Genomic DNA, 21,682 nt, shown 5'->3' on the forward strand with positions numbered 1-21,682 from the left:
GCTTCGCCCCCTCGCGGAGCCGTGGTGGCAGTAGCCCAACTTCCAGCCGGGCGCGCGGGCCTCGGGGGGCGCGCCAGGCTCCCCGTGGCCCCGGAACTCGGCCATCCCGCCGTCCCCCCCCCCCACCCCTTTGATCACAGCTCGGGATGCGATGGCGGCTGGTGCCTCGCCGGCCCACTCTGTTGTGGGGAGGGATGTGAGAACTTGGTGTCCTTTCTAAGCTGTGGAGGTCCCAGGGATTCGTTCACTAAGCCGATATTGGTGCTAGGCCGGGCATACTGTGATGTCCAGGAGAGAAAAATCGCTATGCTCCTTTTCCCTGGGAGATTAGTGGGGGTGAAATCAATGGAAGGAAAAACCAATGTGGGCTGAAAATACTGGGGGGTGAATCTTAAGAGGTGGTTAGGATGTGAACTGGCCCAGAAATGGCGGATGATACAGACAAAACGTGAGGAGAAAAGGGAATGAAGGACTATCATTGGGTTGTGTTCCTTCTCAACCTTCAGAGGCGCTCCGTGCCCTGTCTTTTTTTTTTTTAATCCAAACTTCACTACACTTGCCAGATGTTATATGTAATTAGAGAACAGCCTAACTGTGCCCTCTGCCCTAGACAGTTTTGCGCAGGAATGGGCCGAGATAGACAGGGTGTCTTGGTCCTTTTCTTACCTGCTTTTTGTGTTCCTGACCCAAGCAGATCACTTAAAATCATCCATGTATCGGTTCGCTCATCTGGAAAACAGATCTTACCTGCTTTGCCTGCTTCATAAGTCGTATAAAATAAGGAAGCTAGTGAGAACAGCACTTTGAAAAAAAGTTCATTTCAAATGCATGGATGGATATGGATGTAGATGTGTATATATATGTTTCCATTCCACCTTTGTGCCTTTCCTCAGTCCCTCTGGGTAGATGGTGAGCCCAGGTGAATGCCCAGGTTGAGTCCCACATCTTCCAAGAACCCATGCCGCACACTCCAGCCCCCATAGTCTGCCTTTCCTTTTTTTCTGAACTCCTTCCCCATTTGGAAAGTGGGTCACAAAGGTCAACCTTCATAAATGCTACGTAAAATATATAAGGGATTCCCGTATGCTCAACTCCTTCCCCCTCCCATACTTTCCCACATAAACCACATCCCTCATTAGTGTGGTGCATTTGTTACAGTTGATGAACACATTGAAGCATTGCCACTAACTATGGATTACTGTTTACAGTATAGTTTACACTCTGTCCTGCACAATTTTGTAGGTTATGACAAAATATACAAGGCCTGTATCTGTCACTGCACTGTCATGCAGGACAACTCCAGTGCCCTGAAAATACCTGCATATTACACCTATTCTTCCCTCTCCCATCCCTCAAAACCTATGGTGGCCACTGCTTTTATATTAATGATACGAGGTCTTCCAATGCGAGAATAATAATAAGTCTATAGTAGAAAAATAATGTCTACTTTAGTCCATTGTTCATTAGCCAGTCTTGAGGATCTTGGGATCAGAGTGATGCCCACTCTGCTTCTAATTGAGAGGAAGCTTAGATCCCAGGGGACAGATGGATGGAACTTTCTTGCTTGCAGTTGCAGACACTCTCTGTTCCTTGGGATGGGCCTTGATCATTTCCTTGTTTGTTGTCCTGGGTGAGTTCAATGAACTGGAAAGTAGGTGTTGCAACTCTGCTGACATTCAAGGCTCAACTGGTCCATGGATGGATCAAAGATTTAAGTCTCTGGGACATATATTTATCAAGTTTAGTACTAATTATAGGTTCAAGTAAAAGGGGCAGAAGAATCATGTGTAGAGAGCCTATAAATGAGTCTAACTCAGGCCCACTGACGGGATGCTGAATTACTGAGTTGTCCGCCCTGCTTATAGTTTCTGGGCATCTCTAGAGCCCTCAGGAGCCTCCTATTTGAGGCACTGTTTTCTGTGGCAGTCAATGAGATCCTGCTGAGACTTGCATAAGCGTAACCTCTGGAGTGACCACCTGACTTATTCTGAAGTCTCTTAGCCATAAAAAACTCATTTGTATTTACCATTTCCCCCTTTTGGTCAAGATCTTTTTCCAGATGCACTGTTAGTTGGCACTTGGTAATGGGAATTCAGTATTTTTTTGGTTATTGTGTGGCTCACCACCACCAAGACAATGCCCCATGAACACTTGAACGAGAGGTTTTGGATCACAGAAGGGTCACAACAGTGGCAGGAGAAGATCACTGGTGCAGGGTGTCAGTGATGGGGGGATACGTGGGAAGGGGTTCACCAAGGGCATGCCTCTAAGGCATATAAATATGTTCATTTGACATTTTAATGGAAGACTGGAAGTATCCTGGGCTGGGGCCACCATGTCTCCATAACCCATTGGCTTCTAAGCCCTGTGAGAATAGGGGCTTGGTCTCTCCTGTCCATCACTGCAGCACCAGCATCAGTACATCTGACATAGATGCTCAGTAGATATTTGTTCAATGAATGAATGGGTTTTACACATAACAGATGCTCAATAATTATTTGACTTACAATAAAAATGTTTGGGGATTGGGTCAATGATGAATGTGCATACCATCCTGGCTGGAACAAAGGATTTTTTTTTTTCAGGAATAATGAGGAATAAGAATGGAAAAGTAGCCTGAGGCTTGATTGTGAAGGGACTTGAATACCATTCTGTAAGAGTGAGAAACAACCACAAATAATCTGAATCTAGAACGGTGTCTTAGTTTGCTGATGCCACAGTCTAGTTGATCTACACAGCAGGAATTTATCATCTTACAGTTTTGGAGGCAGGATTGTACTTTCTCCAGTCTATAGCATTCTGGTGGTGGCTTGCCAACAATTCATAGCTCAGTGTCTGTCTCCATCACATGGCCATCTCTCACTCCATGTGTCTCCTCCTGTCTCCTACTCCCGTGTCCAAATTTCCTCTGCTTATAAGGACTCTAAGCATACTGGATTAAGGCCTACTTAGATTCAGTTTGGCCGCATCTTAATAAGATATTGAAGATACTATAAATGAGTTCCCATCCATAGGACTGGGATTTAGGACTTGAACGTGTCTTTGCTGGGGACCTGATTCATTCCATAACATATGGGCAAGTTGGAAGTGCTATGTTAGGAAGTAAACTGGTAGCAGTAGGTAGGATTGATTGGGGTGGTGTTATACAGACAGCAGGAGACACAGGTAGAAAATAATTTAGAGGTAAGGACCTCAGCTATAATGGTAGCAATGGGAAGAGATGGATGAGAAATAACAGGAAGGAAGGATAGAAAGGGCTTTGAGTAATTAGTTGTGAGCTTGGGGAACCAAAGATGACTCTACTGAGGATAACTTGTAGAATTACAGTTGACAGAAATGGGATAAATGAGAGAGTGACTTGGTTTTGATGGAGGGAATCCAGTGTATTTGGTTTCAGATGTATAGAGTTTGAGGTGCCGTGGTATCACAGAGAAAAGGGGAGGACTGAAGATAAGGATAGAAGATATATATGTAGTGTTTAAAGTTGAATACTCTGGAGGGAAAAATTGAACTGAACATCTACATTTTGGGGAAGGAATACATTTAAGACCATAGGTGGGGAGCACGGAGCTATAACAGGAAAACAATAAAGGCTTAGAGAAAAAAGGGCAGAGAGTTTGGGGAAGGTCAGATGCATGTGTTTGTGTATAGATATGGGTAGAATAAAGTCTAAAAGGATAGACATCAGCACGTTAATTGTGTTGTCCTTGGGTAATGGGATCATAGGGAAGTTTTATTTTTCTTACATATTCCTAGTAACAGATTTTCCTAGTAACAGATTTTCTTAAAATGAATGTATTACTTGTATAACCGAAAAATTATCTTAAAATATTTGAGGGAAGGATTGAAGAACAAGGAATGATTATTAGGAACTCAATTGTGCCCTTTCCTTATAGAATCATTCCATCTTTTCAAATAAAAATACCACCCCTGTCTACTTCTGTGGTACATGCAATCAATAAGTATTTACAAGTGCCTACCATGTGCCAGGCTCTGTTCTAGGCACCGGAGAAATAGCAGTGAATAAAAGATAATAGTCCCTCTTTTCATGGTATTAAGTTCTCATGCTGCTTAAATTCCAGTAAACACTTACATCCTAGTGATCCATTGGGGTAGTAAGCTGAAATAATAGATGTGAAGGCATTTTGAAAAGTTGGTAAACTAGGGGTTTATTGACAACCCATTAGTGTTGACAGATCCAGAGTAAAGAAAATGATTATTCATGAATATTCCAATTTTCTTATTTTCCATACATATTAGAAGCACTAGGTTTTTAGCTGTAAAATACATTCATACATATTCATATTTTATATATACTTAACACTTCCCTTGTTTCAGTACATTGGGAAATGTACTATGTATTTCCATTTCATATTGAGGCTAAATGCCCAAAGGCACTTACAGAGTATCAGAGTTTAAAAGGAATTGAGAGTTGGGGCTGGGAGGGAAGGGAAAGGAAAGGATTTGGAGATATAGAAAGTTCCAGAACATACCCAGGGAAAAAGGCCAGGACTATACTTTCTTCACCATTAGAATGAGGAAAAGGAATCAGGGGATATAGCCGTGACTATTAACTTCATATAAGTCAGGTGTCTGCATTGAAAGGAGTGTATGGTGTGGGACAGGGACCGTTTGTCTGGGAATTAGAAAACTTAGATTGGAATTCCAGCTGTCCCTAAGATCCTCTAGGACTACATCAGTAAAATAAGGGGGTGGGGCTAGATTGGTGTTCCCCATTCTTTTTGAGTATGAAGACTTTTTTTTAAGATTGATTGATTGATTATTTCTCTCCCTGCCCCCCCCCCCAGTTGTCTGCTCTCTCTGTCCATTTGCTGCGTGTTCTTCTGTGACTGCTTCTATCCTTATTAACAGCACTGGGAATCTGTGTTTCTTTTTGTTGCATCATCTTGCTGTGTCACCTCTCCGTGTGTGCGGTGCCATTCTTAGGCAGGCTGCACTTTCTTTCACGCTGGGTGGGCTCTCCTTACAGAGCACACTCCTTGTGCGTGGGGCTCCCCTACGCGGGGGACACCCCTGTGTGGCACAGCACTCCTTGCGCATCAGCACTGCGCATGGGCCAGCTCCACATGGGTCAGGGAGGCCGTGGGTTTGAACCTTGGACCTCCCATGTGGTAGGCGGACGCCCTATCCATTGGGCCAAGTCTACTTCCCTGAGGACTTCTTTTTAACAACAACAAAAATTGAACCCTCTGCCTGCTGTGAAATAGTAGTTATATACAGTAACTATGAATTCAGTAGTACTTGAGCTTTTTCATCAGCGGACGCTCTGTACATATGGAGGGTAATACATTCATGGTTAGGCCCTTATTCAGTGTCCTGAGTGGTGTATGTTTGGATTTGTGGATCCCTTCCACAAAGTCCACAGGTTACCCAGTGACCTTGCTTGGGAACCACTGAACTAGATCTCCCATCTTTAGCTCTCTTCTATTTTGTAGCTCTGATTCCAGATAAAATTTCAGGACATATTAGTTTATTCCAACCTCCTAATTGAAGACCCTTCATAGAGGAAATTAACCATTCTTCGGTTCTCATTTCAAAAAGAATTTCCTAAATGACATTTCCTAAATGAATGAGGACAAAGAAAAATGCATTTTTCCTTTTTCCTTAATCTAATTTCCTTAAATTGGAACTTGTTTGCCATGACTATAATGTTCAGAAGTGATTATTTTGATGTTATTTTGGGGTTGCTATCAAGTGCTTGTTAATTCTTTGCTGCACTTGACATCTGTGTATAATATCGTTTTTCAGAGAGAACTAATGAGCGTGATTGCAGGTGCCTTTAAGCCTAGAAACTAGAGGAAGTGTTGCCTTTTCCTCATCTAGGAAATGGGAGTAATAATGTGAACCTTCCTCACCCAGTTGTCATGGATGGGGAGTAGGATTGTCAAGCTAATTGCAAATATAAATGGCTGTAAACTAAATGTGGAGTAATAAAAGTAGGAATAATTTGACTGATAAAAAAGTTGTGGGTTTTTTCTCTTTGTCATTTGACATTTTTCTATACTGGTATCTCCTGGCAGTAGCTATAGTAATAACAATAACAACAACAAAATGCACAGCAGTCAATGCCATTGATTGAGCACTTATATATGCTTCATTGCATTGAAGCTGCAAAACATCCATAAAAGGTAAGTGAATGGCCCAAGGGTTACACAATTAATAGTGGAGGTGGAATTTGAACCCTGGTCTGGCTGACTCCAGTGCCCATCCATCCCTGTTGTACTACACTGCCTCACAAATCTAGAACTCTCTTAGTCAAATTCTGCTATCTTATGTCAGCTCCTACTGGACTCTTGCCCTTGCTCTCTGGAGAAGCCAGTGGAGTTATATTCAGGGCTTAGGGAAAGGACCCTGGGTAAGTGGTGTTAATTTCTTGGTGACTGCTTCTTAGTTTGGGTTGCAGGATAGAATCACCTGGGAATTCTACTGGATTCTACTGGAATCTAAGTACCATTAGAATTCAGCACCATGAAAAGAATTGTTAACTGTTTTGTTCGCTGCTGCTACGGTATTGAAAAATACTGATGTTTGAGCCCCTCCCCAGATTTAAATCAGAATCTCCAGGAATGGGGCCCAAGCACAGGTTAAAAAAAAAAAAAAGATATATCCATGGATTGGCTCAGAAAGAGTACAATGAAAGCTTCACTGAGGATTGATTTGATAATGGATGCTGCAAAAAGAGCCTAGAACTGTTGGGTCTAGGAATCTGACTGCATGGGTTCAAGTCCTTGTTCTTCCTGTTTCCAGCTGTGTGACCTTATACAGATTACTTAGTGTCTCTGAGCCCATTTTCTCGTACTAATATTTTCTACTTCATATAATTACTATAAAATGAAATTTTAAAATCCATGCAAATTTCTTCCCACAGAGTAAATAATGTTATTATTACCAAAGAATATAATATAAAAGAAAATGTAGCAGTTTTGCAGTAAGTGTCTGAATACCTTTAATTTAGCTTTGCAGGGAAATTCAGATCGAATTGAATTCAGTGATAAAGAAGGGGAGACCCCTTTAAAACTAATGTTAGTGACCTTTTGAGGCAATTAAACCTCCTGGTCACGTTTTTATTTTAACCTTTAACATTTGTGAAAATTTATAGAGTTGATGGGAGATTTTTCTCTTGCTTCCCAAATAAAGCAGAAAGCTACAGTGATGGTCCCTAATTTGAGTGTTCAAAGCTGGCATTCTATCAAAGTCTGTTTTGGACCCAACCTTGCAACCATTTGTTCACAGGCCTTTGACACTGAAGACCATAAGATGCTGCTGGAGATGCTGCTGCTGGCAGTTTAATTGGTATTTTTCAGGGTATAGACACACAATTTTCTATATAGGCAGAATGAAACTGGAAGTAGGGCAATTATCCAGAGAGTTCAGACAGTAAAGAGAAAAGGAAAAAAAAAAAAAAATCAGGCAAAAGAAATTCTTTAAGCAAGCTATTTTGCCATTTTTAAATAGATAATTTCTTAACTTTATAGAAGTAGGTACAATATAAGGGTATTTCTGTGACATAATTACAGGGCTAATAAAGCAAAATGAATACATATAAAATACCCTACAAAGGCCAGGTTTTCTAATTTGTACTTCTTTTCTTAATGTGAAAGTTGCAAAATAAATATAGTAATTGCTTTTATGGTGAGTAAAGAAAATGTTAAACATATTTTCCACATAGGGGACAGCAAAGAAGAAAGAGAAGAATAATCCCCAGTTAGGAGGACCAGTTGGAAGTTTTATCAAATTACAACTAAAAATGTTTTTTTTCTGTTATTGTGGCAAATATTGATTGGGTTTGTTTCCTGGCCTCTGAGAGGTCTGTACTACCTGTTTTGTTGTTGCCCTTGAATGAGAGTTAATAAATTGTTTGACTATTTGTAATTAAACTTAAGAACCCAATTGAAGGGGATTTTAACTTCCCTGAAACTATACTTTATGTTGAACTGCTTAAGAGGAATTACCTCTTCTTTATTAGCAAAATCAGAAGACTGTCTATGCCTTCATAACTGATGATTTCTACAGAACTGGCCATGAGTCTTATGATAATGTTAAACCGTCAAAAAATTTTATTTGGGGGAATTTCTAAATTTTAGAACTTGACTGTATAGTTGTTATTGATAAAGTATAGGGTTGTCATTGTTTCTTTTTCTCCCTCAACTTATCTTTTAGAAATGATACCTATTTTGTCTTAAGAAGTTTGAGTGTTCTCGTTCTTTGAGTATTAAAAAAAAATACAAGTCACAGAAACAGAATGAGAATTATTTCTTGAAAGATTGTGATTTATGGGAGTTTTCCTAGGACTTTTTAACAAATAAAATCATTTCAGGCAAATTTCTCAATATTGATTTAATTTAACTGTACCTCTTTTTGACAATCATATATAAATTTTTATCATTGGAGGCCTACATACTTCCAAAGTGACACAGTGAATGAATCTTGTATGCCAATCTAATGTGTTTGATTAAATTTCTGTACAAAAATTTTAAAAATACACTTAATTGTGCTGTATGCCAACCACGGATAGTTTATGGTTGATCCTGCTTTTAATTAAATAATACAATTATTGTATTTTGTGATTGTTTGCTTGTACCTTCAGCACAATACTATAAAATTAAAAGTAGTAATGATCAGGATCAGTTTCTCCAAAAGATAACTTTCCTGCTAGTATTTGAGGAGAAAAGTAGTAAGGCTGAAAAAATGGAAATATATTTCTAAAGTGAACATGCTTTTCTTATGTTATTAGTGATGTTTATCTTTGGCTTGGGCTATGGCCAGCATAACTATATTTTAAGTGCTACAGTTTAAAGGTAGGAAGGATTGGGAAGGTGCAAGAGACTCTTAACACAGTTGTACTAAGACAGGCACAAAGACTGGTGCATAATTTTGTGGGAAGATACTTTTACTTGAAATAAATAATTGAGGCAAAAGTGAGGTTTGGAGAAGTATTTGGGCACCTGCCATTTCGTTTTTGTGTGCATAGAAACACAGCCGGGGAAGGAATGTGGGCAGTACAGGATCCACTCTCCCTCACTGCCTGGTTGGATCCAGCAAAGGCCCCTGACGGAGCTGCACATCGCCTGACAACTTTGTGATAGATTGTTATGGAAATCGGAATTGATTTATGAACAAGACCAAGTGATTGAAAATACCTCTCTGCGCTATCCTCATTTGTCTTCTTTTTCAAAGTTCATGGCCAAATGTTTGTTACCTCTAGTCTTATGAACTATGGGAATTTGAAAATAGAGAAGATTATGAAACCAACTCATGAGGCAGGGAATTTCGTAGCGAAGAGCATCTCAAGAATTTTCCTACCTCGAGAATTTTAAAATCAGAGTTCTTGTTTGAGAGAAACAGCACTGATTATTCCATGCCAACATTTGTTGGCATTTTTATTAATATGTGGGTTCGACCTTACTTTGGTTGCCTAATCATAAATACTTTCTTTTCTTTATAGCCAAGCTAGTAGGATAAACACACGTTTCTGTGTTTATTCAGAGAGTGAAATCAGAGACTCTTTTGTAGGGTAAGAACAAAGGGTTACAGCTATAACTTTATTTTAAAGAATGATATTTGAAACAAAGAAAATGTGTGCTTATCAATTTATAACCTTTAGAATGAATATTGTATGTATCATCCTTTATTAACTTCTGAAAATAAAGCAATTTTGAATCCTTAATTAGGATCATTGCAAGAAAAATACTATCTGTTCAATTAATTTTTCCAGTATATTTTTTAATAAACTTATTGGAAAATGAGTTTTCTTTTTTTTGAGGTAGTTAAAAATCTGCAAAAACAGAAACTGCAATCAAAGTGAAGAATTCCAAATTATAAGAACTCTTTTAATTTGCAATAGAATTTATCTCCAAATGTTAGCATCACCATGTGCTTTGTTGTTGTTTTTTAAACTGAAAATAACTGTTTTTTCTTCCCTCTGTGTAAATTATCTGGGATTGACTCTAAATCACTAGGGACATACCTGGAACTTTTCACACTGGTTTTCAAGTCCTAATGCTAAGAAAAGAAAGCACTATCTCCTTGGCACAAAAATTTGTCCCTGCATGGTGGATCACAGCACTCCCCCCACGTGCCTGCGCCCTCTGGGATTAAAACTCAGCCGTCGCATCAGGATGAGTCCCTAAGATGACGTCGTTTCTGGTAGACTCACCTTGCCCCCCAAATTTAGACTTGAGGATTAATCACCTTGTGCCATCCTAGCTCATCTCTTTTTGGCAAAATGTGTAGGTGAAATTTAGGTCTGTTTATGGCAGGCATGTGTAACTACTCCTTTGGAATCAGCCCGTACTTGAGTTGCTTACTAAAGTGCACCTATTTGAGGGATATTTTAAAATAAGCTGTTAACGCTGGGAAGATGTGACTGGAGGGAAGGGGCAGTGATTCTGTATCAAACAGAAAATCAGAGGATGCAAAAACATTTTTGGGTGCACAGTGCGTTCTGACTTTTGAAAGAAAGGAAACTTTGCAGCATGTAACTCTAAGAAAGGCTTAGAGCTCCTTCCTGGGGGGAGGGGAGTGAAGTTTGAGTACCTATAGCCTCAGTAATGTCTGACTTAATCATAAAAACTGCAGCTGAAATACTCACTTAGCATGATCCTTTGCAGTCTGCAAAGCCACAAAATAGTAAAATGTTTTTTCCCTTAGCCAGTGGCTCTCTAGTAATTCAGGAGTTATCACGTAAAGTTCAGGCTGACAGGAGTTTCTAAACCTTATATATCAGACACAAACATTTCAACAGTTCCTGTTTACACACCAGCCCCATTTTAGCTTTTAGGTATGAAGAATCTTTACATTTCTGCATGTTAACTTTTAGTGGAGGAGATGCAAATTGGAGGTAAATGTAAGCACCTGGATTTACTAAGTAAGTGAAGTGTTCATATTGAAGTATCTGTGGCTCTCACTATGTAAATGAATTTGCTAATCTGAATTATGAGGAAAGTTAGCCCTTATCATTCAGAACAAGCACATCCAAGCCTGGGTATCATTCTCATCACCCTGTGTACTTTTCAACCGTCAGATGAACATGGACAAGGAACAATGCACTATATTAGAGTGCATTCGTTTACTTTTAAACACACACCCAACATCTTCACAAACCCTGTTTAGTATGAAGTTCAAACTTAACCAAAGCTTACTGTATGCCTGGCGAAGTCGGATAGTTTAGAACGTACTACGGAGATCCACAGGAGGAGTAAGATGCAAAGCATGGTTTTGTCGTCTCTGAACTTTGGACTTCCGTTCAGACCTCTGGCACCACGTGTAAATAAGCCAAAAAAGGAGAATGCAAAAGTAAACACAGTCCTGTGGCCGCTGTCAGATTTGACATTCATTCCACTGTCACTGTGCCTGTTTGGATCGTTTCTCTGCTCTTCCAATGTTCTTCTTTTCTTCCCCCTCCAGCAGTATGGTGACGCGGTGCTAAACCTGCCCACGCACACGCAGTCTGGGAGTTCATGCCGAGGACACGCGGCCTGAAGACCAGTAGCTAGCTGCCCTCCCACCCGCCTCGGAGGCCACCTTCCCTGGCGCCCCCCCCACAGGCCTGCTTCCTGCCGCTCCTTGAGAACGGGTTTCCGTTTCCAGCCGTGAAAGTCCTGGCTCTTCTCGGCTGCGGGGACTTAGCCCACTTGTAGTCTGTCTTGACTGTCTAATAGGCAGCGCTGCCAGAAATGACTGTGATTGTACTTACCGCTCATCTCTCTGCTTCCCATCACATGAATCATTGCATCAGATAGGGACGCACAGAATATTCGAACCAGGAAGAACTTTTGGAGTCATTTAGTTCCCCATCCTCATTTTACAGATCAAAAAAGGAAAAAAAAAGACCTGCCCACTTAAATCAATAGGAAAAAACCTGAAGCTGCTGGTTAAAGCCTGGCAACATGATTCTTCATATCCAGGAAATGGATTAATTATTGTGTTTACATTTCAAGGATTTTATTTTTTGCAATCTCTTCACTGTATAGGTAAATGAAGCAAAAATACCTTTTATTATATACAGTATATTTTGGTGTAATACTTGTAATTGTCCCACCTGCAGTATTATGTATTCTCTGACAATATTAAAAGGTTTTAAAATCTAAAACCCAAAACTTTTTTATTCTGAGGAAAAACTGTTGCACCTCGGTTCTACCATGATCTTTCAGAGGGTTTAGAGGTAAAAAAAAGTCTACAGCTTTCTTCAGATTTATAATATTAAATGGGATTTTTATAGCTTAGTTCTTTATAGTCTTGTTTATCAAGTAGGCAGCCAGATGTTCTTGCCTTTTTTTAAAAAAAAGAAGTACAATAATAAGCACATTTACTACCCTTACGCCATCTGCTATAAAAATTATTTTCTTGGCTCACCTTGATGGAAAATAATTCACCTGAAGCTTTGTTCCCAAATTAATAACGTGGCAGCATCACATTTGGCACCTCTGTTTCCCACCAATTAAATTGGGAGAAAGTCTCACTCCCAGGTACACACTTAGGCATTCACCTGTTGGAAGAAAATGAAGCCATCCCTAACTGCTGTTTATTTTGCTGGCAGTTTCATGCCTAAGACAAAGTGATTTCCCCTAGGTGAATGACTCCCTCATGTAGTATGGAAATGAGTATTTAATAAAGCTCTTTATGAAAACTCTTTAAGCGCGGGGCCCCATTCCCACAGATGTGTCACTGCTGCCGCCAAGTGACAGGTCTGGAAAATTAGCATCTCCTAAATAATTAGAGCATCAACTCCTGTTTCCAAAACCAAGCTTCCTCTTACCTCCTGGACAAAGGTATTGCCTTTTGACCATCTCCTGTGATGAGAAGGGAAGGCGCTGCTGAATCACACTTGACCCAAGTGGCTCATGGGTTCTGAGGAACGAGTGACATGGGTGATTAAGAAAATAATTTCCCTCTGAATGTATGTATCTAATTTTACTGTTGAGGGAGTTTTGAAACGTGTTTGGTTAGTTTTCCATGATCTCACATAAAATCATATTTACTACCGGAAGAGAAATTCTCTTTCTTAACACATCCATTATTCCCATCCAAACCTTGTAACTCTAGGAAATGCAAGTACTTGGGAATATATGCAAAGACTGTTCTCTTTAGCAACCTCATTCTTGAACTGGGCTAAGAGCTTTTCAATTGCTGTGACATTTTCAGCCAGGGAAGTAGTAGTCGTTGCAGAGCAATGTTTTACAGGCACTTACTTTATATGATCAATAGAGCAATTCCCCGTCCAGAAAGGAACCAAAGCGATCAAGTTAAATCATTAAAGAGAGAAAGAGAGCGCAGGAGAAAGGATTCATCTCATTAGCAGGTGCGGGGCCGCGACTGCACACAACGGCACTGGCCCTTTAAGACAATGAGCGCGCTGCCCCCACCACTGCCACCCCCTCCCCTGTAGCTGTTGACAGGCCTAAACCTCCCCAGCAGCCCATTGTGGCCACAGTAGGAGGCACCTGCAGAAAATGTGCCAAAACCAGGCAGGGAGCAAGAGCTTTTCAATAAGCCCCACAGCTGGAGAGAAGAGGCCACACTAAACAAGCAGCCTTGGACCAGGCATGTGACGGGGAAAGGGGTCAAAACCAGACACCTCCTATTGGCTTGCTGAGCACCGCTCGGTTCAATTTGCTGACATCGTCTAGCTGGCTTTTCTCTATTTGCTTAATATGCTGAGGTATTTAGCTTAAAAGCACTAAATGCTCCATCATGATAAGCAGGTTTCTCCTTTTCCCATTTACTGTTATTAAGGACGTTTCCCTAGTATTTTCACTCTTTTTCTGCTCTAAACTAGGCTTGTTTACTTTTGCTTCTCTCTCATTACTAGTTGCAGGCATTTTCCACATTGCTGCCTGTTTGATTTTACTCATCTTTAAGTCAAGGCTGAGTAAAGCTCTCCAGATTTCACTTTGTAAAGTGCACTTTCCCAGGGCCGAAAGCTCCTGCCTGGCAGCTGCATTGTATGTCCACTCAGGAAACGTTTATTATGCATCTACTGTGTTCCTGCCACAGTGCTTCTAGAAATCCAGAGATAAAGACGTGCTTCTCCTCTCGAGTTGTTGAGGGTACAGCAGAGAGGCGAAATAGCTAATGTAACTATACGTCTTGCATATAATATAGTATATATTTTAAGGAATTTGATTTGCACCCGTGCACCTCCTTTTTAATATTGACAGCCCTTTTGAGAATGAGCCAGAACTGAAGGCGAGGGCAGGAAGGGCCTGGGATGTGCCGGTGGCCTCGTGGCTCTGTGGAGGGTGACTTGGGAAACGGGAGGACAAATTCTCGATTTACTCGGTTCAAGATAAATGATAGGTGCAAACCTGGTGTAGCCCCCACTTTTGTCAGCTCCCATCTGTGCATAACTCCTTACATTTACCCAGAACTTTCGAGTTTTCATACATCCGTCTCTGTTTCTCCTTTCAAGTAGTAAGCTGCCATCATCTCTGTTTTATGCTGCAAACCTCCGGAACTCAGGGCGAAGCACCTTGCTCAAGGCCACAGCACAAGCAGGTGGTAGGTGCAGAGGTGGCCAGGACCCCAGCTCCTCTGGCGTCCACCTAAACCTTTGTGCCTCCTCTACCCCATGCTGCCTCTTAAAACTGATAAAACGACATGAGGACACAATTTAAGAGCAACATGGAAAGAGTCAGGCAAAGGGACGCTGTCACAGTAAAACTCTCTCTTTCCCCTCCTACAGATGGAGAGTGCTGGCGTGTACGGATTCTGTGGGTGTAAAGCAAGGAACAAATTGAAGTGTGATTCAAGGTGGGAAATAACCGCTTCAGGTAGGAAATGAATGAGTTTGTGCAAGAGTCAAGCTGGTGTCTGAAATAATTACCCCTGGAACTGCATTTCTTTAGAGAGGGGCTCGCTACATGTAAACTTGCCCACATAGGAGGTGCAAAATGCGTACATAAGAATTTCCTAAACCAATCGCTGCAAAAAAAAAAATCCGCTTGTTCAAAATGCCGAAAGAGGTGAGAGGTGTGAGTGAAGGGGTCCAATTCAGCAGGTCAAAACCTGGAGTTGTTGCTCTGCAGGCTCCCAAGGACGGGTTGCAGGGTAGGACCTAGCATCAGCCTGGCCCGCTAGACCCACGCTTGTCCCCGGGTGGCCCTGGAGGCTTGTCTCTGTTCCATGCCCATACCAAGGCAGGAAGGGATGGTCTCCTCGCTCTTCTGAGCTTGTTTATGCATTAACTTGTCTCTCCTCTCAGAAGACCGGTCCTCTTCCTCCTCCTTCCCCAGCCCCTCCCTCCGCTTTTGGAGAAAACAAGTGGACTATTCATGTACAAAGAGAAAGAGTGAGTTAGGGAGGGGGGAGATGCCACCGACAAACTCCATTGAAAGCCACTGGCTGTTCATTTACATTCACACTTTTAAAAAATGTTAACTAATGATGTTAAATGGTTTGCCAAAGGTCCTGGCGGGTCAGCTGTAGAAGTGTCATTTCTGCCTAATTAGGGCTCTTGTGGCTGCCTGGGGCCTCCCAGTGCAACTGGTGACAAGCCGAGAGCTGACAGCTTCAATTGGTGCCAATAGGAAGGTTGGGCCGGTCATGTTTTCCAACTCAGCCAGGTGTTTGCTGAATCAGGGAGGGGGCTTGGCGAGATCTGAGCTCTTCTATGATCCTTTTTCTTTCACGACTCCCTTGCAAGCCCTTCGCCTTTGCCTGTCTTGTCTTGTGTCAAGGTCAAGAATGGGCTTTGCTAAATCAGCAATTTGGGTTATCTCTGGGAGGTCATTAGCAATCCCCAGCCCAGACATTTCAAGTGGTCTCAGACCCCAGATGCCAGCTTTTTTTTTTTTTGTTTTCTCCCTAAAAATTCAGAGAGTAGGAAAAGAAAGGAAATGTTTTAGGGGAAAAACAATAGTAGGAAGAAAACAAAACAAAAAAAAACCCCAGAAAACTCTGCATAGCCATCAAAGTGTTAAACTTCTAAAGGCATTTGTACTAATAAAACTGCTTGAAGAGAAAACAGCCAAGAATCCTGCCGAATGCTTTAAGCTTTTTCAAGAAGAAAAGGCAATAAAGAAAAGAAGTCCTGCAATGTCTGACTAGATACATTGTACCTGTAGTATAGTAGATGCTCAATAAAGAAGTTATTGTTTGATTTGAATTATTCGGGAGAAAAATTATTGTCTGACAAACACAGAACAATTGATAGAGATCCTGCTGTTTTTCATGCTTACTTTGTTTCCACAATGCTCTTTACACTTCTCAAATGACCGCAGAATACGTGCTTAATTGGAGTACCACATTTTTGATTGATGCGATTATCATGGTTTTGCTACTTTTCTTTCTCTTTTAACAACTTCAAACAAGTGGAATACCCCTGGTGCTCGACACCCCACATCGCAGTACCTGCTGCACAAACGGACAGTCCTACGGAGATGAGAGGAAGTCAGTTTCCAGAATATGGGTTTGATGCACGGGCATAACCTGCGGGGATGATGGCACTCCCACTTTGTGCCTACATGGAACATCCCCCCTCGAGCACACACGAACACACCTACGTGTACTGGGCATCCTAGCGGGTCTGTCAGACAAGGAATGGCAGGATTAGGACATGGGTACTTGGGGGCAACACTGTGTTAAGTTGAAGGGGAAAATGAGCTGGAAAAAGCAACGTTTGTCTTAGGAAAATCTAAGGGCAGCTCCAAAGATTACAGTTCCAGGACCAGGGAGGGAGGTGTCTAAAGTGATGGTATCTGAAACTTAGAGTTTTCAGCTTTTCTTCCTTGCCCAATGACCCCCTTCCCATTTGCCTCCTCTGTTTTCTCTAAGGTGGGACAATGAAAACTGGGTTTAGGAAAATAGATGTCCGTGTCTGTTGACTTAATCTGAGAAGAGAAATGAAGATTAAACGAGACCACGTATGTGAGCACACCTGGGGCAACGCCGGGCGCATACCAGGTGTCAGTAGCACGCCAGACTCTTCTTGGGGCTGTGAGGCCCTGTGCTGGGGCGGCAAGGTATTTTCTTAGCCTCCTAGAAGGTGAACTATTTGAGTGAAGATGGACCTGAGACTAAAGTCGACATCGAATCTTCAGAGCTGGCACAGAAGGTGCCTAGTACCTGTTTGAACAAGGAGGATTAATGGAATTGACTAGTAGGCTGACGCCGTGAATGATTATTGAACAAATGAATCTAGACATATTCAAATGGTTCAGTTGAATGTTTGCACCCTCCTCTCTTGCCCCCCTCCCCGGAACGCCTTTGTCAGTAAATTCCCTTAAAAGATCCGCTTTACCATTTTGTAAATGTGTTCTTTTTCCTCTTCTCCAGCGATCTTCTTCGTCTTTCTCGCAGCCTCCCGTAGACTTGTTTTCTCGTGCTGCTTTTATGCCAGGTGATTGTTTCGTTTCTAGTCCCGGTTCTAACCCTGATCTTGGCTCTGCCTCCTATGTCTACCTCCATCTCTGAGTCCTGATCCACAAAGCTGCAATTGCTGTATGCAGATTTGGAGGGCACATGGTTGTTCTCTAGCTCTTATGAATGCTAGGAAGTGGCCACTTAAGACTCTCCTTGTGGTTAGGAAGAAAAGTATTTAAAAATCACTCTAAAAGATGTTAGCAGGAAAGAAACCCTCTGTAGTAACTAAACCGACATGAATAAATAAGCCAATTAGTTCCTAAAATCAACACAAACAACTTTTGAAGACTTGTGAACAGAGTAAAGTAGAACATGAGAATTACATAAAGCCCTGTTTTCGAGTCTCATTATTCGGGGCAGTTATAGTCTATAAAGTCTCTGTGAATACTGAATTAGCAACTACTGAACCATTGTGCCTTGGGGAATTCAGGGGCAGGTTCTTGTGAGCCTCTGGTCACATTTTCATCAACCCATCAATACATAATGGCGTTCCACGTGTGTTTGTTTAAAGAAATCTTATTTAATATACCTTGTTTATTTGTTAACATTGAACTCACAGCTAACAGCATTGTAACTCATGCCTGAACAAAAGTTATCTAAAATACTTGTTTTCTCTGTAAGGCACATCGCAGCCTTCTTGTATGCAGGAATACTGGACAGCACTTCAGTACTACGGTTGGGGTCATTTTAAACAGGGAAACCACCACCAAAAAGCACAAAAATGTGAAAAATGTGGCACCAAATATCCCACTGGAAGGACACTTGTTTACAGTGTGAGAACTGAGACAGAGGCAGAACGTCACCTTGTCTGACCTCAGCAGGGAACATGCACATCAGGTGACTCAAACTTTTCATTACTGCAAAAGCAGTGAGCGGATGACTGCAAAAGCGCTGTGAGTTTGGTTTGATGATTACAATTAAATTTTAGCAAGTAGACAATTGGCAGATAAGGATCGACTATGATTCAGTGGTATTTGCGGTCCACTCATCAGGCCACTGGTGGCCCTGGACAGCTCAGTCGAAGGCTACCTAGGCCTTTCTGCAGCGCAGATTTGATTTTGTTATTCCATTGTTTAAAGCTTTTTGGTGGCTCCTTCAGATCTGCCTCTGGCTTCTCTTTCACCTTGAACCTTGCCCTGGTCATGCTGATTCACTGGCTGCTCTCTGGACATGCAGGATGTTTCCTACTTTGAGGTCTTTGAACAAACTCTTTCTCCTTCTTTTTCTCCCCCAAACACCCATTTATTATTAAAGATTCCACTGCACGCCACGTTTTCCATGAAACTTCCCAATACCCTGCCAAGTTAGGTTGACCGTTTCCTCTTTCTGCTCCCCACCGGAACCTTGCTCTGTTCTCCATCAAAATAATCATAATAATCAGGGTAATGATAGATGTTTCTTTTTATTGAGTGTCTTCTGTTTGCCAGTCACTGTAAGGCTTCTGTGTGCCAGTCACTGTAAGGCTTTTCACTTGTTACACTATTTAATCCTCACCACCGCAGAAGAAGGTACTTATTTTACATGAGACTACATGTTTAATGTCGCACAACTCAAAAGTGGTGGAGCAGGGCCCTGAAGCCAGCCAGCGGGGCTCGAGCACATGTGCCTAACCACTCTCAGCCCAAGCCCGCTAAACCCCGCTGCTTCCCATTATAGGAACCACCAGGTGACAGGTATGGTGTTTTCTTCTTAATTTGTCTCCTTCCTAGATGATAAGCTCCTTGAGGGCGGTGACACTGTCTTACATAACTCTGTATTCTTGTGCCTAGCATATGGCCAGCACATGACAGATACTCTAATATTGGTTGACTTCGATGAAAATGAATTGTGTTGAGTTGTACTATGTATATATGTGGGTGTTTTTGCATGTGTATGCATGCATGCATTTATATATATATTTTTCTCTCCCCTACCCCTCACGCTCTCTTTATAGATATACATAAATATGCATATCTCTAAAGAAAACAAGAGAAGTGCTGGATTGGAGAAAGAATTAGTTGCACTCTGAAGGACTATACATGAATTCTATTGTGTCTTTTACTTTGAATGGTGAGTGTGTGTTCTGAGTTAATCTAGATCCTTTGTAAAATGGATGAGACTGCCTGTTATCCTGCTACATACTCCTAAGGACAGACCTCTGAGCTCTCAAAGTTCTGCCCTGGTGTGTCATATTACATTGAAATCAGAAAGGCCATAGAAGGCGGGGCTGCATATGTGGAATTGAACTAGTTTTGAGTTTTTCCCTAGGCCTGGTTCCACGTATAGAAATCACAGACCCTGCCTTGTTCAAATATTTTCCCTCGTCATTCAGCCTACAGGAGGCTGTGTTTGTTAATGAGAGGGAGCATGGGGCATGCTTTACCCTGTGCACACCCTGGCATTACACAGAGGGCGAGACTGACTAATAACCCAGCATGGAGAATTGTCTTAGCACAAAACCCAAAGCCTTTGGCTGGAGCCAAGACATACCTGTGAGATCTGGAGAGTTGGGTGAAGGTCTAATGATGGACAGTTCTAGGGCAGAAAACCTCCCCCACTTACCCAGTGGATTTTCTTCTCATGTGTAGTGCTTGTAAAGGAAATGTTCATGTGTCAGTTGTATAAAAGTGCCTAGTTCACATCGAGCGGGTCACATTTATTCTACCCTGTATGAGCATGGCATCTCTGTTTTAAAGGCAGATTCTGAAACTTTAAAAACTGTTTTTTCCAAATTAGATTCAGCAGACCCCAGTGAGCACTCCCCACCTTTGACCATCTTCCTGTCCACTGACCAAGTGTGCCCCTCATTCCCCTCTAATCGTTTGCTCCCCTTCTTGGAACCCTTTCCTCTCAGCCTTGCCAAATCCTAACCCTCTTCTGAGAGCCAGTCCAAGCCTCCGCTTCAAGTCCGTGTCCTCTTAACTCTTTTCTGCTTTGCTGGGGCATCTGCTGTCTTATCATGCTCTCTACTCTTCCGCTCTTAAAAGGCAAAACTCTGATGCAATGTGGTGCTTGGATGGAAACATGGTAAAACTTAAGATGGTGTTCCTCATATTTTTCCACCACAGTGGTCCAAGTCATAGAGCTGAATCTACTAGTACTTCTGTTGGAATGAAATGTGCTTGAAGTTTTTGTTTTGTTTTTTTAAGTATTTGCACATTTTTAGTTTTCTTCGATAAAAATCTGAATTTGTGGTTATATGTAAAAATAATTTTCTAAATTACACCTTTGAGTAAAACTGATGCTCTAGGAACAAATGTGCCGTGTTGACCCCGTGGCTTGCGTGAACTTGAGGCATCACTACATACCTTTGGACGGAGCTGGCTTCACGGGCGTGTGACCTGTGCAGCCACCCAGGGCTCTGCCCTTCATTTAATGCTCTGGTGTCTCCATCTTAAATTCTTCACAGTTTTTGAACAAGGGGTCCTGCCTTTTCATTTTGCACTGGCCCCCACCATTTATGTAGCTGGTCCTGCCATTGGGCTATCTGAAGCCCCTTACTGCCAAGCAGGTGTTACAGCATTAAAACCTGAACGTGAACACATAGGTTATGGCCTCCCCAGGGCAGCTTGAGAACTTTGGGGTGCTCTTTAGGAAAGGGGTTCTGGGCAGAAGGAGGTGGGAGGTCAGAAAGGGTTGGGGGCCCTGGGCCAGCTATGCCCAGCGGCATTCTTAATATCTGCCAATAGAGGGCAAGGAGGTAAACAGTCAATCTGTAATTTATGTTCAGGAAAGCTGCCTGAGAGAGCCCTGATTTTCACTTGGAATTACCAAGTCATTTGGCCAGGGTATTCTGCTTGTTTGAAAAAGTCCTCAGAAGAAAAATTTCATGAAAACACACCAAATTTGGACATGGACTTTCCTTTTAAAAAATATGTATATAAAGATTTGTATTCCATCTCTTCATCTTATTTCTTTGCCTTTAAACCTCCTGTTTATTCCAAAAGACTTTCAGACATATACATAACAAAATGAAAATGGCACATTTGAGAAATGGTACTGGAAGGAAAAGGGTGACATCACAGGTATAAGATTTGTTCACAAATGCATACCACATGGTCTTGTTGAATTTTAAAAGCTGGGCCACAAACGTCTCGCTGAGCTTCTTAGCAGCCAGAGCAAGAAAGGCAAGCAATCCACTACAGGGTTGCAGGATGAAAAGGGTGGGGGTGGGGAACACCCACCTGGGGAATAGGCCCCAACTTGGCCTCTCTCCACTGTCTCCCCCCTGGAGGATTTAAAGATGTCTTGGCAGGATGTGCTGGGCTTGCTAGGTATCTGTTTGCAGGTGGGACCAAGAAGTCTCCTGGAAATAGCTTAT

At 41.9% G+C, this 21,682-nt stretch overlaps 1 protein-coding gene across 8 annotated transcripts in view; it reads left to right on the forward strand.

Annotated features, from left to right (window-relative positions):
- HSPA12A (heat shock protein family A (Hsp70) member 12A) overlaps positions 1-21,682 on the forward strand; it is a 321,425-nt gene that overhangs the window by 134,673 nt on the left and 165,070 nt on the right. For all 8 annotated transcript variants that reach the window (XM_058298306.1, XM_071215655.1, XM_058298308.2 and 5 more), the window contains one exon: positions 14,705-14,792. In XM_058298306.1, coding sequence (XP_058154289.1) covers positions 14,705-14,792 — 88 coding nt within the window. The remainder of the gene's footprint in view (positions 1-14,704; positions 14,793-21,682) is intronic.

Source organism: Dasypus novemcinctus, chromosome 6, assembly GCF_030445035.2.
Source record: "Dasypus novemcinctus isolate mDasNov1 chromosome 6, mDasNov1.1.hap2, whole genome shotgun sequence".
In the NCBI taxonomy this organism is placed as follows: domain Eukaryota; kingdom Metazoa; phylum Chordata; class Mammalia; order Cingulata; family Dasypodidae; genus Dasypus; species Dasypus novemcinctus.